A 16,873-nucleotide genomic window follows, 5' to 3' on the forward strand; every position below is an offset into this window, starting at 1 on the left:
TTGTCCCAGTCCAGCCCTGGGCACGACACGCAGTGAGTTAATCTGAGAAGGTGCATTAAAAAATAAATGGCCGGGCCAGCGGTGCACATCGCAAATTAACTCGCATACACACATTAGTTGTGCCGTTTCGTAATGACGGTATCTTAGCTAACAACCCCAACTACCAGATTCAACTTGTAATTGGCTAAAAATAACTGAGAGGGACGTTGCTAGCTGGCAGTTTTTTCGAGCGATGTTGAAATTTCCACATTCAGACACTTCAAATGCTTCAGCAGCTGTCCGCTCAGCGCAGCATCAGCACCGCGGAAATACACGGATACATCCGAAGACTCGAGACTGATCAAACCAGAAAGCTTTAATGAGCAGCTGGTTTGCCTCGCATTAACTGGTATTAACTCAGCCAGTTAATCGAAATGCAGCTGACTGAACTGAAAAGCTCGACTCTGTGGGGGTCAAAGTTTGCAGAACTACGAACACAGCTGGAATCCACAGCCGTGCGTGTTCATGGAACTGCATGTTCACCTGCTGGACGTCACTACCTGACAGGTTTAACTGTCTTCAGAACATTGCAGAGGCCTTACTGACAGTGTTTGGCTCTACATGTCTGTGTGAGCAGGTTTTCTCTCACATGAGTCCTCAGGTAGCCTCTGAATGCTGGACACTGGGAGACCTGTGTCTCTGAGTGGGAGACCAGAGATCACATTAGCATGTATGTCTCTGTATTAACAAACATGCCATAATGGCTTAGTTTATTTTTCTTATCATTGTTGTGAGGAGACCATAAATAGCATTTGTATTTTCTGTTGTACAGTTCATTTGCTGTTATGGATAAAGTCTTTTTTGTTTCAAAATAGCTGATAAGTATTCGCTGATAGCTGCCAACATCTGCGAACAAATATAACTTTATAAAGTTGTTCTATATAGTGTGTAACTGTTATTATAGAGCATTAATAAATTTATTGCTAATGCATCATATGGCACACTGACTCCTGAGGAAAATTTAGATTGTTTTCATATATGACAGGTCACATAAAGGTTTGGTGAGTCCAAGCTTAAGTATATATTCCAAACAATAAAACCTTATTTAATGCAAATGTTGTGAATAAACTTGAAATTATGGATTTTAACCTCTGAAGACCTGAACTCTTTCATGGCATGCATTTTGATTTCTCTTTACTATTTGGGCTTTATACTGTTGATAGAACACTGTAAAGTCACAATTGAATAATGATATGGAGAACTCTTTATTTGGTGTCTGAACACTGCAGCATTTTTCCTGAGTACGAAAACAAAATGAGAAACAACAGCTGAGCCCCTTTAAGCAATATGGCTCATTTGAAAGAGCAAAATTTAGTATTGTGGTCTAGACAACCCAAAATGTGATGTCCCCATATGTGGACGCCAGGTCCTAGGAGGTTAAAATTGTATTTCCATGTAAGTCCATATGGTGAACAATAAAAGCATTCCTCCATTGTGGCTCGCTGTGATGGACAAGACGGTCACCTCTGTGCACGTCTGGGTCAGGGAATGGGTCTTGACTCATTTGTTCTTATTCGCTGAACATCAGCTCAGAGTTGTTGGTGCAAGTATTGAACATGACTTTCGGTAAGCCTCAAACCAGCTCTGACAAACTGACTGATGCAAAGTTTTGACTGTACCTTACAGTGTAGGGACGGAGTATCGCGGACCTCAACTGGGACAGAAGAAGGCAAACTTTGACCAATGCCTCAATCCCACTGACACACCTTTCATAGAGTAAGCAGAGTCTTGGGATGAGGGAGATGACTCGGCCGTCACTGGCGCTAAGGTTGCTGAGGTAGTTAAAAAAAGAGTTTGGTGAACCTCCAAGTCTGAGGCCGTAGTTCTCAGCTATGTTCTCAGGAAAATGTTTTTTTTATCATAACCTTAATGACTGCAACACAGCAAAGGACATTACTAATGCAAACTGATTACACTGAACCTTAATCACCCTTTTATCAGTTAGTATAACAGACCTGGAATAGCTCTTACTACGACCGCCATGGAGACACTTCCAGGTCATGGGGTGGCTGTAGCTCAGGTGGCAGAGCAGGTCAGCCACTAATCAGAAGGTCGGTGGTTCGATCCCAGGCTGCCTCCTGGCTGCATGCCAAATATCCTTGGGCAAGATACTAACCCCGTGTTGCCTACTGGTGGTGGTCAGAGGGCCCGGTGGCACCTGTGTCCAGCAGCCTCGCCTCTGTCAGTGCGCCACAGGGCAGCTGTGGCTACAATGTAGCTTGCTATCGCCAGTGTGTGTGTGGATGGGTGAATGACTGAATGTAGTGTAAAGCGCTTTGGGGTCCTATGGACTAGCAAAGCGCTATACAAATGCAGGCCATTTACCATTTCTTTCAGTTAGGAACCTTCCTAAGGAAAAAAGACTATTGGGATGCAGCCAATGACTTTTTAGACCCTTAACTTCTCCTTGCAGAGCTTCAAGGGATCTTCCAGGATGGTGAGGATATTTTCGGCAGACTTAAATTGGTCATCAGGCAGCGATTTCATACATTGATGTCTAATGTGGAACTTGATCTGCACTGGCGTGAGTTGGCTTCACAGCATAAGTTAGCGTGACGCTTGTAAGAAGTAAACCACCTTCGTGGTACAGAAAACCCAGGATCAACCCTGAAGTTATCTGGGTAAGTCATAAATCCTGTTTCATTGGCCTCTACACTATGAAGATAGACTTTAAGCTTATCCGGGTAACTTCAGGGTGCGTTTTATTTTACAATCACTGTAATTTATTTATACAAGTATAGAAACATTAGTATTTCTATATGCTTCTGTTACCGGCACCAGACCTAGGGGAATCTGGACCGGCAGCAAGCGGCACACAGGCTAGAGAGCACTGCGTAGCCAGATATGAGCAAACTGTGGATTAATAGAGAGGACACCCTAGTTAGCGTCTTGCTCAGGCCGGAGCTCATTTATTTCTGCAACATATACACAATAGAAATGCATTCTTTCCATAAAATAACAGAGTTCACAAACAAAAATAAAGTTACAAAAAGTTTCTCTCAAAAGCAAAATAAATACAAACTAATTCAAAATGACTTTACATACAACTTAAACAAAACACTCGCGGCTAAAGCAGAACAACATACCAAAATAACCCATCTCACATTCACACAACCTTTCCCCACATTCGCGCCAAATACGCTATTACTTTTGAACATGGCGTCCCCTGAACGCAACACAACAGACTGCAAACGTTGGCTGTGCCCCAATTCAGGGTCTGCACGCTTGAAGTACGCATTTTAAGTGCGATTACGTCACCGCCACGCGACGACGGCTGTTCCAATTCGAAGTGTGCTTCAAATGCGCCGTCGATTTCCCCAAATCCGGTTGTTCAGTCTGACGTCACTAGCCGTGTCTGGGTCTAAAGTCCGCTGCAGGTCCATATATCAAACGATCACTATGGCATTACTGAGAGTTGAAAACTGTCTAAAGTCTTTCATCTTTAATAAAATGATCAGCGTTCTGCTCTACCAGGTGTAACAATTGAGTTTAACATCCAGGCATCCATGAAAACGGAATTTATGACATTTAACGGAGTTAGAAGTTAGCAGGGACTTAGCTCGCTAGCTTCTAGCTAAATACAATATAGCATGTCCTGACTGCGGGGTTTTGGAAACAAATTCAAACGTACAGCTCTGTTATCACTTCCAGCATAAATGAAGACAGAAAACTAAACAGCAGTGACGTTTGTAGGGTTACTGAAGTTTGGCTAGCTGGTATATAATGATGTGCTACGTGACCGCTAGCGACACAGCTATGTTAGCATAATATAAACAAGCTAACTTTTTTTCCACTGGATAAAAGTTAACGTGAGTGTTCTCGGTGGTCAGGAACAAATGTAATCGCATGGCAGGATGCTGTCAAACTTCAGCCAGGAGAACAACTGAGATAATCCATCCACAATACGAGGTTAGTCATTCATATACTGCTGCATGGGCTGGGCTGTAGTTACATCCTAAGGTTTTAAAAACTGAGCTTAAATAAATGATTAGCGGTAATAAAAGCCGAGGGAGGTCAACAGTGATCACTGACTGTTTTAGGAGCTTTTTGAGATTAAATAGAAGAAAATACAAAACATTAAACATGTTAACAACACAAAGGCCAAATAATTTCCCCCAGGGATCAATAAAGTATTCTGATTCTGATTAAACGCAGACTACTTTAGACCCGGAAGTAGGATTCGTCGCGTCATCACTGAACAACCGGATACCAAGCGTGGTCCCATACATCCCACAATGCAGGCTGCCACTGAGCTCTGCCCAGGGGCGTTTCTGGGATTTTTTTAATGGGGGGGCTAACAATCAGAAATAACTGTTGAAAACGACCTTGGAAGACGTTTATATATTCATGAGCATTTTTACATTCATAGAACAATGACCATATTATTGTTTTCCTAAAAAAATGATAGTGAGGATTTATTCATTTAACAGTATTTATTTGTAAGAAACACTGCATATTGTATTATATACAAGAACCAACACATTTTCATTTAGAAATCAAAGTATATATATTCATTTAAAAGAAAAGGAAATGGTAGGTTTTTGTTTTTCTTTAAACATCAGAATGGCTGGTGTGGTTTTGTTAGCTTATTTAGGATGGAGGTGATCATTTTTGGGACTATTTTCTGTAATTCCACTGATACCAGAACATGTTGTGCACTCTCCCAGTTCTTGCACAGGTCCTTTTGGAGGTTTTTCACTGTGCATTCATGCTACAGCGCTGATGTTTCAAAGCACTCAAACAAAGGCTCAGTCTAGGTGCAAATTTCTGTCTCCAGTGTACTTGTCATATTAAAGAATCACATAGAAACATAAATGCTTATATTTGCTCACAGAAAAATATAATTAGTATAAAATAAACCCAGGGTCAAACTGAAGGTTTCTAGAAGTTACCGAGAAGCTAAAAGTCCTGCTTCATATTGCAGAGGCCTATACTACAACATCCCAGGCTCCTGTTTCCAGGGTAACCCTCTGATGTTTACTAGCAGATTTTTTGTCAGTCAGCAGTATCCTGCCATGTCGTTGCTTCAGTCGGAATTTAAGAGAAGTTACCAAATGTCATTCAAGCGTTAGGAGCTGATGTGTTGTTGCGCTGCAGGGTTTGGCCCAGAACCTGCTGAAGAGAACATCTGAGCGGAGCTCCGTCAGCGGATGTGGGATCGCCTTTGAAGTAGTTTCTAACATCCCAGGAGGAAGTACCAGGACATCATGTTAGTGTTCAGGAAGGAAGGAAAAGACATTTGGAAACCAGCAACCATGAATTTCACTGAGACATCATGTCCACAAATGAAAACAGATGTGATTACAACATCTGTGCAGGAACAGCTGGTCACTGCTTTCCAAATATCAGCGCTTCTCACCTCAGACTTACAGTCTGTGTGGACAGAAGGAGGACAGAGGACCGGTGGATGAGGTCGTGGAGTGGTCTGGGAGAAATCACCCGGTGGTTAAAGAAAGAAAAAGTATGAATAGCATGAAACGGAGGAGCTAAGCTAGACCAAAGGTTTTGCAGAGGCACTCTTTTTGTTCTCTTGAAAAATAGATAAAGATGGTGCTGAAAGATGCTCAAACTTTATTTTTCCTTCTCTAAAGTTAGCTTAAAAAAATAAAATGATAAAAAAAAATAAATCCTAATAAAACCCAATAGAGATGATGCAGTGATTATGTAATCTCTTTTACCAGGACATCGTCGTAAAAGATTTTCTAATCTCAAAAAATGAGTACATAATGTACCAGAGAATAAAGCTGTAACACACACACACACACGAATTAAATTGATTTATTATCACTTATAAAAAGTCGATCTTTAAACAAACATTCAAGCTTGATCATTTTAAATGCAAATGTATAAAACACATTTCTGCACAAAAACTAACACAACATTAAAACCAACACAATCCTCACCAAACATCAGACTGCAGCACATACAGGGAAAGTCACAAGTAACGTTCTCAAACACCCTCACGTGAAACTAATGCAGATTCCTGCATTTGCTTGACAGGAAGAGGAAAATATAGATTTATAACTGTTGCAAAATTCCAGCAGTAGCATTTTTGACGAGTGCAATGATTTTAACCAGCAGAATCACATCAGAATAATCCCCTTTATTCCTACACAGTGCGGTGGGACGTGTCCAAGGCATTTTTCCAAAGGCTTTATTCAAAGCATTTCAAGGCACAAGACTAATAGCACACCATATAGTCATACATTACAAAACACACATCTGGATGTCTGCACTCATATTTGTTTATCTTTGGAACTGCACGAGAAAGAAATCGGCTAGCCTTTTTTTGGGGGGGGGGGGGGGGGGGCATTTTTGGTATGCACAGTAAAAAGGAAACTGTGCCTCCTGTGAATCCGTCTGTAGCGTACTTCATGTGTACCCTTGCTTCCTTACACGACATATACAGGTCGCAGTGCTTTGATTACAATGTAATGTCTTTTGAATAAATACATTTATAAAAGGTTAGCGTGTAATTATCTAAAAGCATTCACATTTTCAGATAAAACATCCAATGTCTGCCAAGTACGTCACACAGGAATGGAGTCCTGTAACAGGAAAAGCCAAAAATCATCCTCCAGACACGAGAGCGTGGAGTGACTCATCCAAACTTACTGTCAAACCTCCAGTAAATCGGTCTAAAGTACGCCAGACACCACTGTGCCAGTAGGCTTAAGCTTTTGTCCCATATGGGCAGTGATGTGCTGGGGATGCCCAGCAATGAGCCATTTAAGTGTTCCACGACTTGCGGTTCTCCCCCCTGCCGCGACCGGTTGATCCGGTTCCACCTTCGCCTTTGGCCAGAGCTGTAAGGGCTGCCAGGTTTGGGCTGGACCCCGACAGATGGGCACTACGGCGTTTTTGTTGCTGCTGGCGATGGCGTTTGGGATCGCCACGGGTTACTCTGTCAGGTCTTACCAACACGCCGTAACCAGGGTTGCAGTGGAAGTAGTGCTTACCAGCCACTGACCCATCGTTCTTTCCTGAAAGAAAGAGGAAAATACATGAATCGTAAAAATTTAAAAAAGCAATAATGAGGCTTTAATTGGCAGTGCATACATGTTCATGAAGAATGAGAACGATCAGATTTGGTGTTGGGTCTAATCTAAACCTACCTGCTGGTACTTCAAGTTCCACTCCAACCCAAGTCCCCTCTGCAAAATCTGTGGGTCCCAAATATCGCACCGTACCACTCTTATTAGCCCCCACACTCACAAACTCGCCCTCTTTCAACCACTCGGGAAGAACAGCAGAAGCAGCTGTATCTCCATCCTCTGTGTCAGAGATGATTTCCAGACTTTCCTTCGGCACTGAAAGGTTGGGTCCTGTCCCACAACTTGAGGGTTGGTTCACCAGTGTGGGGGTATCATGCTCCTCCTCACTCAGAATCTGCAGAAATGACTTGAGGTCTGAAGACTTCACTTTCTGGATCTTGAAGGGGTTAGCTACTGAGGGACCTGATTTGGGAGAAGAAATGGGGCCTTTGGCAGGTTTGACAGAAGCTGCTGGCTGCTGAACCTCACTGGTGGCTGAGGATGAGGGTAGGAAGGAGGCACCATTTGTTTCTGGAACATCAGAAGTTGACTGTTGCTTGGATGAAGCTTGAGCAGCCAGGTCTACAGGCGGTCCTGGATCAGGACTTGAGGCTTGGATCAGGCTTGGAGAAGGATCTTGAATAAAGTCTGAAGCCGTCTGATCTTGTGTGCGCTGCTGGGGTTGCAGGACGGTTGATTCCAAACGCCTCGCTCCTTCTTGAGCAGATCGTTGTGTCTCATTAGAAAACGCCAGTTCACATTCTACTTTGTTTGTGGCAGCCACCTCGAGATCTTCTCTTGAAGGAGTCTTTGGTTCACTGTGGTCTACATGGCGCACTTCTGTCTGCTTGGTCCCATTGTTTTGTGCCACCTCTGAATGATCTCGTTGCTCTGATCCACGGTCCTGTTTTTGTTCGGTCTGGTCTGGCAATTCTGCTTCTGCAGCTGGATCAGATTTTTCGGCCTCCTTTAACTGGTCTGATAGGAACCGATTTGGTTCTTGTTGACTCGGCATAACATCTGGTTCAGATGGCTCCTGCTCCATACTCTCTGCATCTGCTTTCTGTCTCAAACTCAGTAATTCCTGAGGCCCTGATTGGTCTAAAATAAGAGTGTCCGATTGTGTGGTGTCAGAGAAAGGAGAGAACTTCTGTGTCACAACATTTTCCTCCTCGTGCTCATCGAGCACAGTTTCAAAGCCATCCCTGCTACCATATGACGAAGGCAAGTCCCAGCTCAGCGTGTAGACTTCTGACAGCGTTACTGTAGATATGCTTGTTGACATATATCCACTGGAAGCCTCGCTCACTGGACTGGTGGTGGAGTCTTCAGTTTCTGGGATGATTGGAGGTGGAAGAGGCACAGATCTGGGGATTTCTGTTTCATCAATGGGGACCTGGGGGCAAACCATAGAAACGTGGTTTTAGCCAAAGAGCGTCTTTTTGCCAGTTTCCAAAAATGGAATTGCCACAAATTCATTTCCAATTTCTGATCATAACCACCCTAGTGCCAGCTCCTGGTTAGTCCAGCCTCAAGATGAATGTTTTTCACCATTTCTGAGGATCTGACTGAAAAACCTACCTGTCAATCACAAGGCCAACCTGCCCTCAGTTTTTAAACATGGAAGCTACATCATTGTCATTCTACAGTCTTTGTACTTGGAGCCAGGTTCAGTTGGATACTTGGAGCAGCAGAAATGTTTGAATAACAATGACCAGCAGATGTTGCTGGTATTAAACATGAATTTATTCCATATAATCACAGTCCTGTTATCGTGCACAGGATGGTCAGGTGAACTTGTCGTGTTTTCAAAGTAACACAAACGTCTAAAAATATTAAGGTGAAGAATCTAAAAAGACAAACAGCGCTGCCAGAAGCCGTGCAGGCTTTTTATAACTTCATCCAACGTTTTTGTACCACGGCATTTACAGCCGATGACGAACGATGGGCGAGTTTCGGTTGACACAGACGGCATTACTGAATACACTCCACTCCGATCAGTTTCTATGTTTGGAAGAACAGATCTACACAATGTGTTAACACCATGCGGGCGGGGCTGGAGGACTCACCGCCTGCCGCTGTTTGCTCATGTCCTCTTCAACGCTGGCCGACTGCACCACGATGCGCGGCAGACTCTGCGACGGGGTCGGAATTAAAAAAGCAAAGTTAATGTGACTTCAGATAAAACATCTCAAAGCTGCTAATTAGCACTGAAGGCTTTTCAAGCTGATTTCAAGATGCAATCAGGGGCCAATCAGCTCTGTCCGCTTCAAACCTGAAGATTAACAGAAGTCTGTTCATGCCACACTGCATGATGTGGTGATTAGCTGCTGTGGGAGCATCAGAGAGACAGAAGGACAGAAACAAGCAGAGAGAAAACTGAACCTGTGATGGTAACAATGAGGCTGAACACCGACCTGCTACGCCCTCTCTGGTACTAACATTAGGCCAGCTGACCGTCTGCTGCAGCTGCAGATGATTCTTCATAATTATGAAAGATGTGCAATCAGATTCGTATGTTCACGTGACGAAAGGAATCAGATATTTATTTCGATAACAGCGTTTCGAGATGTTGACACGAGATGCAGACAGTGTAATAAAAACATTGGTTCATTAGACTCGTAATCATGACAAACTAGTCAAACAATCAGTATAATTGCACCTTAATTATAATTGCACCCATCATCATTGATCCCTGCTCAGGATTCAAAACTCGTCATCCGTCAACTGATTAAGCACGAAGAAAACAAAAACCCATCTTGATCTTTAAAAGATGCGTGTGCTTAGCAGACAGGATTTTAATCATGACGACTGAGTTCATGCAGAAAGGAAGCTGCTCGATTTAGGACACAAGGAGCTTTGAGAGCAGAACGACGACCTACGTGGTCCGCAGGTCTGACGTCAGAAAGTAGGTCAAACAGGTCTATCCTACCCCTCGCGTGCTCGGGAAAATAAACCTGCAGGTCAACACAACACATCAGGTGCACAACAAATGCTGCCTCTGCTTTACTGGTTATTGAAATCAAAGCACAACAAGCACCCGTCTGTGTTAACCGCAATCTCCACGTGTCCGTGTTCTCGACAGCCGTTCATCTGAAGCACGGCAAGCCCAGGAGGTGCTGAGGAGTAAACGTTTAGTTGAGGTTGTTGTTGCTGGCTGCTGTGCAGCATCAGTGAGAGGAGCTAATCACCAGGAGGCTAAAGTCACAGTTCAGCCATGTGAGCGCACACTCCTCTTTGGAAATAAATGCGCACCAGCTTTGGCACCTTTGCTGACGGTGGGCTGGCTTCACTGCATATCGTCCGTTTCAGGAAAATGCTGGAAGGTGTGTATTTAACCGAATCAAAGAAACGTGATGTCCTATGGTTTGCAGCACACAGTTTACTTGGAATTGTGCTTCATTTAACACAGCATAATGTGCGTCGACTAACTGCTGAAAGCTGCGAGTCAAAGTTGTGTCCTGGAAGTCTTCATCCAGTCGTCACCCTGAGCGTTTAGAGCCAGGCTGCCAGATGCACATAAATCCTTTTAGTTTCAGGTTTTTAGCCACGTGGCTGCACAGTGCAGCAGTGCAAACTGACACTTGTGTATTTTACTTTTCTTTTGTTGTTGCTGTTGTCATCTTTCAGGTATTGATGTGATGTGTGGTAGATCAATGTTCCAAATGTAGCATTAAAACCTCTGCATTTAAGCATCAGCAACAACAACGTGTGTATTTACAGAACCTTCAGTAAACCTCCAACAGGTCCGAGTGTGATCGTACAGCCGTAACACAGACCGAATAATTCCCGCGCTCCCTCTGAGACGATCGTTTCATCCGGAGAGCGTAAACTTCCTGATTTAACAAACGATGACTCAAACGTTCTACTCGCAGCAGTTCAACATTTCAGTAGTTGGTGCTGGAAGTGCTGATCAATCTCACGGACAACCACAATTTTAGCCAATAGTACTTATCATCTAGACCAGTGGTCCCCAAACCCCGGCCCGGTACTGGTTTTTATTTTGTTGTATTTATCTGCGACACTTCAAAGGCCGGTCTGTTTATGTCCGACAATATTTTCACAGACCGGCCTTTAAAGTGTCGCAGATAAATACATCAAAATAAAAAACTGTACCGGTACCAAAAAGGAGATTTGTTGATAACACACGGGAAACACCCAGGGAAACCGAGTTAACGATAAAAACCCTGAAAACCATAACTTTCACGGCCGAGCCTGGACTCTCACGGACCAGTACCGGGCCGGGGTTTGGGGACCGCTGATCTGGTCTACGGATGTCTGCTGTCTAACAGGACAAACTCCTTCATTTCTTTATATGAAAGAAATCTTTAGAAAAAAAGAGTGCGTCATAGTTAATGAAACTTTCATGCAGACTTAATAAATTAGTTTTGTTGGTTTTATAACATCAGTCACTTCTAAGGTCCAGAGATGTGCAAGTATCGAAAGTACAAAGTACAGCAGTATTCAAACCCAATGACAGCTCTACAATTCATGTAGAGCCCCAAACACATTCGTACGGGCCGTGATCATCGACCAAATTACCCTTTGGCAGCCCGCTATTATTTGCGTCACTCCAAGCTTTTGTTTTGTGTTGACCGTTGTAAACATCTGTGGCAGGAAGATGCTAATTAAAGCAATATTCTCAACAACAAGCACAGCGAGGCCTGCTGGGTTTCCTTTCCAACATTCCCCTGATTAGCTACTCTCCACAGCTCAAGGGCCAATCAGCCAAATGAGACGCTGGAGTGTTTGGCTGCTATGAAAAAAGCTGCATGATTGCAGAAGAGCAGATGCTGCGCAGGTTGAAGGAGCAACGTGTCAGGATAAAGTTCAGCAGCTCGTAATTACCCCTGGTCTACGCACAGTAAGCGCCTGAAGCAGACGTGCTCACGAACATCAGTCGGTGGGGACAGCTCAGCCATTCAGTCTTGTTCTGACTCAGACACAAGACTCGAGTACTTTAGAGTTATTGGCTGAAAACGGAAGCACGTTCATTACCAGCTGCCTTGTTCACTACAGTGCATCGCTTTGATTTGCCCGTTTCTTATGACAGATGCTCTTCCTGACATCGCCCGAAGGATGTGTGGTTTACACACTCGTCTGCCTTCACATGGCAGACGAGTGTGTAAACCACTACACTCCATTTTATTAGCAGCTGAAAAAAGATGCGGCCATCATGGCGCCACGTGTTGGTTCATGAACCGCCGTCTCTCGGGTAGTGGAGTACTACACTAACAGCTGGTGCCAGCTGGCCGATTAGCCTGTCCAGAAATGCACACCACACGCTCAGCTGGTAATTAGTGCCACCATAGTAAGTAATACGAGGATTTCACTAATTAGATTTGTCACATAATTTCTTTCACAATGTTCCGAAAAGCATCAAGTCCAGTGTTTTGAATTAGGTTTGTGAGCCTGTGAGGTTACAGGATGATAATAATAATCGTCGCTGTCCTAACCGTTCCCTAAACAGGAGACATGTTAGCAGCTACCTGAAAGGTGATGGCAGCTGTGTCTCTATCGGGCTGTAGTAATGTTGGCCATTTTAATATGGACGTCGGCGGGATTTACTCCGTTTTGCCAAAACTAAACACTCTGCAAACCATCCAAAGCTTTTATTCACAACATGCTTTTCTTCGTAATCTTAAAACAACGAGGCAAAAGGTGCACTTACATCATCTGCCTCATATTTCTGTTTCCACAGACATTAGCTCTGTTTCTATGGCAACAGAAGAACTCAGACTGTTGATGAGGAGATGACGTGTTCAGATTCAGGTAGCAGCGACGCATACGAACTTTAAATCCCTGATAAGGATGCAGGTCGAAGACAAGCTTTAATGCAGAGCACAATAAACAGACCGAATGAGCCTACCTGCTGATGGACAGCTGTCTGGTCTCTGCCCTCTTTCCCACCAGGAAGCAGCGACTTCAGTAGCCTGGGTACGGCCTTCACTAAAGGGAGAGAAGAAGCAGTGAAGCCTGAATGCTCTGCAGAAGAAGGAAGAGGAGATGGAGAAGGGGGGCAGAGAAAAACCAAACAAACCAAACCATTTTTGAGAATAAGACTCTTAAAGAGAAAAAGTTTGCCCCAGACTAAAGCATCAGATGCACAGCTGATGACATCAAAGGTCACACAGAGGGTGTTTTTAAATAGCTGTACCCGTCTCTGCGTTCAGATTCTGGGACAAGGAGCTGGGAAGGGTGCGTCTGGAAGGAGGAGGCGGCGCCACAGAGAGGTCGTGATGACTGTCCCAGGCCTGCAGACACGATGAAGAGCACTTCAGTCTTTGTGGGAGCAACATCCAATGGCTGCCAAACACAGCTGCAACACAGCTCCATCCATTCATTCACTGCGTTAAGCTACATCTTCTATTGATACACCGAGTTTTAGGAATTTCAACCATTTTTAGTTTATTTTTGTTACCATTTGTCCACAGTGTTTAAGTCATACGTCATTCAGCGAGGTTACACAGATTACTTGTACAGGGCTGGGTTTAAGTCCTGAATCGATTTAAGTATAAATGTATTTTGGCAGAAACGGCAGAATCTCCGATTAAAGCTCACAAAACTGTTTCATTAACTGCCAAACAGCTAAAACAGCAAGTAAACAGGAAAAGATGTAAGCGGAGCACGCGAACACGCCGTCGGTGCTGAGAGCCGACTCAGAGTCTGAGCTGCAGGTTTCGTCACTCTGACCAACACTGACTGAACCAGCAGCAAAAGAAGATCCAAACGACGCTTCTCGTTTGATAAACATCGGCATTGATTCTGACTTTTTTGCTTCCACCACGATAAAAATCACACTTGCTGCACAGCTCGCTCTCAGTGCACACATTTACGATCAAATCTGTTTCCTGCGTTATTCGCTTGCTTATGGGTGGCTGTGGCTCAGGTGGCAGAGCAGGTCAGTCACTAATCAGAAGGTCTGTGCTTCATGGTCATTCAAAGCACAATAAGATATCCTCTTCAGGTAAGTGTATTAGTAAAAGCACCTTGGAGACCCATCAGGTTTCACCTTCTGTATGAATCCAGACATGCAAATTAGTATCATCACAAACATGCAGTTAATTAGCAGGAACAACTGGAGTGTAATGAGGTTGTATTTACCTAAGCAGTACAAGCAGTTACCAAAGAGAAGCTGACTTCAGTGTCTCACCTTGAAGTCTTTGAGCTTAAGAGGGGAGGAGCCAAGATCCAGGCTGCTGTCTGACAGCTGGGTCAAAGGTTAAGTGGTTAGAGGTTAGTGAGGCAGATTGATGATGAGACTGGTTGTTGACAAAGGCAATCAAGAAAGAAAACCCAGAGTATAAACCAACCCCAGGTGAGTCGCTGCTGCCAACAGCAGAATAAAGAGACTTAACAACAGCAACAAAGTAAAGTGAGCCTGCTCACCCGCTCGATGTCCGGCGAGCTCAGGCACCGTCTGGCAGCTCTTCCTCTGCCAGCCAGCTGCTCCCTCACAGCCACCTCCTGCACACACACACGCAGAGACACACACACACACACGCAGAGACACACACACACACACACACACACACACACACACGCAGAGACACACACACACACACGCAGAGACACACACACACACACGCAGAGACACACACACACACACACGCAGAGACGCACACACACACACGCAGAGACGCACACACACACACACGCAGAGACGCACGCGCAGAGACGCACGCGCAGAGACGCACGCGCAGAGACGCACGCGCAGAGACGCACACACACGCAGAGACGCACACACACGCAGAGACACACACGCACACGCACACACGCGCGCACACGCAGAGACACACACACACACACACGCGCACACACGCAGAGACACACACACACACACGCGCACACACGCAGAGACGCAGAGACACACACACACGCGCACACACGCAGAGACGCAGAGACACACACACACACACACGCAGAGACACACACACACACACACACACACACACGCAGAGACACACACACACACACACACACGCAGAGACACACACACACACACACACGCAGAGACACACACACACACACACACACACACACACACGCAGAGACGCAGAGACACACACACACACACACACACACACACGCAGAGACACACACACACACACACACACACGCAGAGACACACACGCGCAGAGACACACACACACGCAGAGACACACGCGCAGAGACACACACACAGAGACACACACACAGAGACACACACACACACGCAGAGACACACACGCGCAGAGACACACACACACACGCAGAGACACACACACGCGCAGAGACACACACGCGCAGAGACACACACACAGAGACACACACACGCAGAGACGCAGAGACACACACACGCAGAGACGCAGAGACACACACACGCAGAGACGCAGAGACACACACACACACACACACACAGAGACGCAGAGACACACACACACACACACACACACGCAGAGACACACACACACACACACACACACACACACGCAGAGACACACACACACACACGCAGAGACGCAGAGACACACACACACACACACACACACACACGCAGAGACACACGCGCAGAGACACACACACGCAGAGACACACACGCGCAGAGACACACACACACGCAGAGACACACACACACGCAGAGACACACACACAGAGACACACACACAGAGACACACACACAGAGACACACACACAGAGACACACACACAGAGACACACACCTGCTGATTGTTTCCTTCGTGGACACAGCGTCTCTGAGTGTTTCCACTGGAGACAAACTGCTTTGTGTTCATTGAATCAACTGGAAATGTTGGGTTTTAGTTGAGCTCGTGATAAATCTCAGTATTAATGTTTTAATATTCAAATCTGCTTCACATCTCAGGTGAACCACATTTCCACACCTGTCTGAGCCTGTCCAGCGTCAGGATGTTCTCCACAGCCAGGACACTGCGGAGGTATTTCTCGATGGCTGCCTCGCTGGCGGCCGACTGCTCGTCCTCTGCGCTGGCGGCCAGCCGGGCCAGCATCTCCCTGTCCTCTGGACCGTGGATGTCCTGTAGTGGGAAATAAGGCAGTATTTATTCAAAGCCAAATAACACTGTGTTCTGTGTGTGAGCAGATCAAACACCTTTATATTAAAAACACGCTGATCTGGTCGCACTCCTGTGGTAGCATCACGCCATGTTGATGTTTACACAAACACCACGCTCTGTTCGAGTCTACAAAAATCGTCATGGTAACGTCCGATGTTGCCTTCTTCTGAATTTGTCACAATCACAAGACTTTCAGAAAACATGACCTCTGAAGCTGAGGTCAAGGTCAGAGATTTGAACCTAGTATCATATCCTATATTAGTATCAGTGTGTAAAACGTACATCTTCACCTCTTCCATAGGTAGATGCTGCTAATCAATACATCTGATTAACTGATCATCAGCAGGTGTGAGCACTTCTATAAAAGCTAGTCTTTTGTCACTTTGCTGGTCTGGAGCTTTCCGGTGTGTTAACTGAGGAGGAAAGACGATCTCAGAGAAGCAACTGTGGCTGCTCATCAATCTGGAAAGGGTTCAAAGGTCACTCCCAAAAACGTTAAAGCGCATCACTCTGCTGCGATAAAAATGAACAGAGCATTGATCCTTCCCAGGAGGAGCAGCTTCACCCAGAGGTTGCAATGTTTAAGTTCATCATGGCACAATTAGGAAAAGCGTGAACATGTGTCGGCTTATTTGGAAAAGTGTCCATGAGAAAGCCTTTTCTCTCCACAGAGAACGTGCCGTCTACTTCTGGAACGCCGGGATTCATTCCTCCATATGTGCGTCGA

General features: G+C 45.1%; 1 protein-coding gene across 5 annotated transcripts in view; it reads right to left on the minus strand.

Annotated features, from left to right (window-relative positions):
- Window positions 1–5,801: 5,801 nt before the first annotated feature.
- The window catches only part of LOC308397734 (kinesin-like protein KIF13B), a 31,855-nt gene continuing 20,783 nt past the window's right edge, over window positions 5,802–16,873 (minus strand). For 3 of the 5 annotated variants that reach the window (XM_080883815.1, XM_080883813.1, XM_080883816.1), the window contains 7 exons: window positions 15,955–16,107; window positions 14,463–14,540; window positions 13,231–13,327; window positions 12,943–13,058; window positions 9,143–9,208; window positions 7,155–8,469; window positions 5,802–7,022 (listed from right to left, as the gene is read on the minus strand). In XM_080883815.1, coding sequence (XP_080739941.1) covers window positions 6,769–7,022; window positions 7,155–8,469; window positions 9,143–9,208; window positions 12,943–13,058; window positions 13,231–13,327; window positions 14,463–14,540; window positions 15,955–16,107 — 2,079 coding nt within the window. In that variant the 3' untranslated portion in view covers window positions 5,802–6,768. The remainder of the gene's footprint in view (window positions 7,023–7,154; window positions 8,470–9,142; window positions 9,209–12,942; window positions 13,059–13,230; window positions 13,328–14,462; window positions 14,541–15,954; window positions 16,108–16,873) is intronic. The other 2 variants (XM_080883817.1, XM_080883814.1) reach the window with 1 other exon arrangement.

Source organism: Rhamphochromis sp. 'chilingali' (assembly GCF_963969265.1).
Source record: "Rhamphochromis sp. 'chilingali' genome assembly, chromosome: 5".
Taxonomy (NCBI): Eukaryota; Metazoa; Chordata; class Actinopteri; order Cichliformes; family Cichlidae; genus Rhamphochromis; species Rhamphochromis sp. 'chilingali'.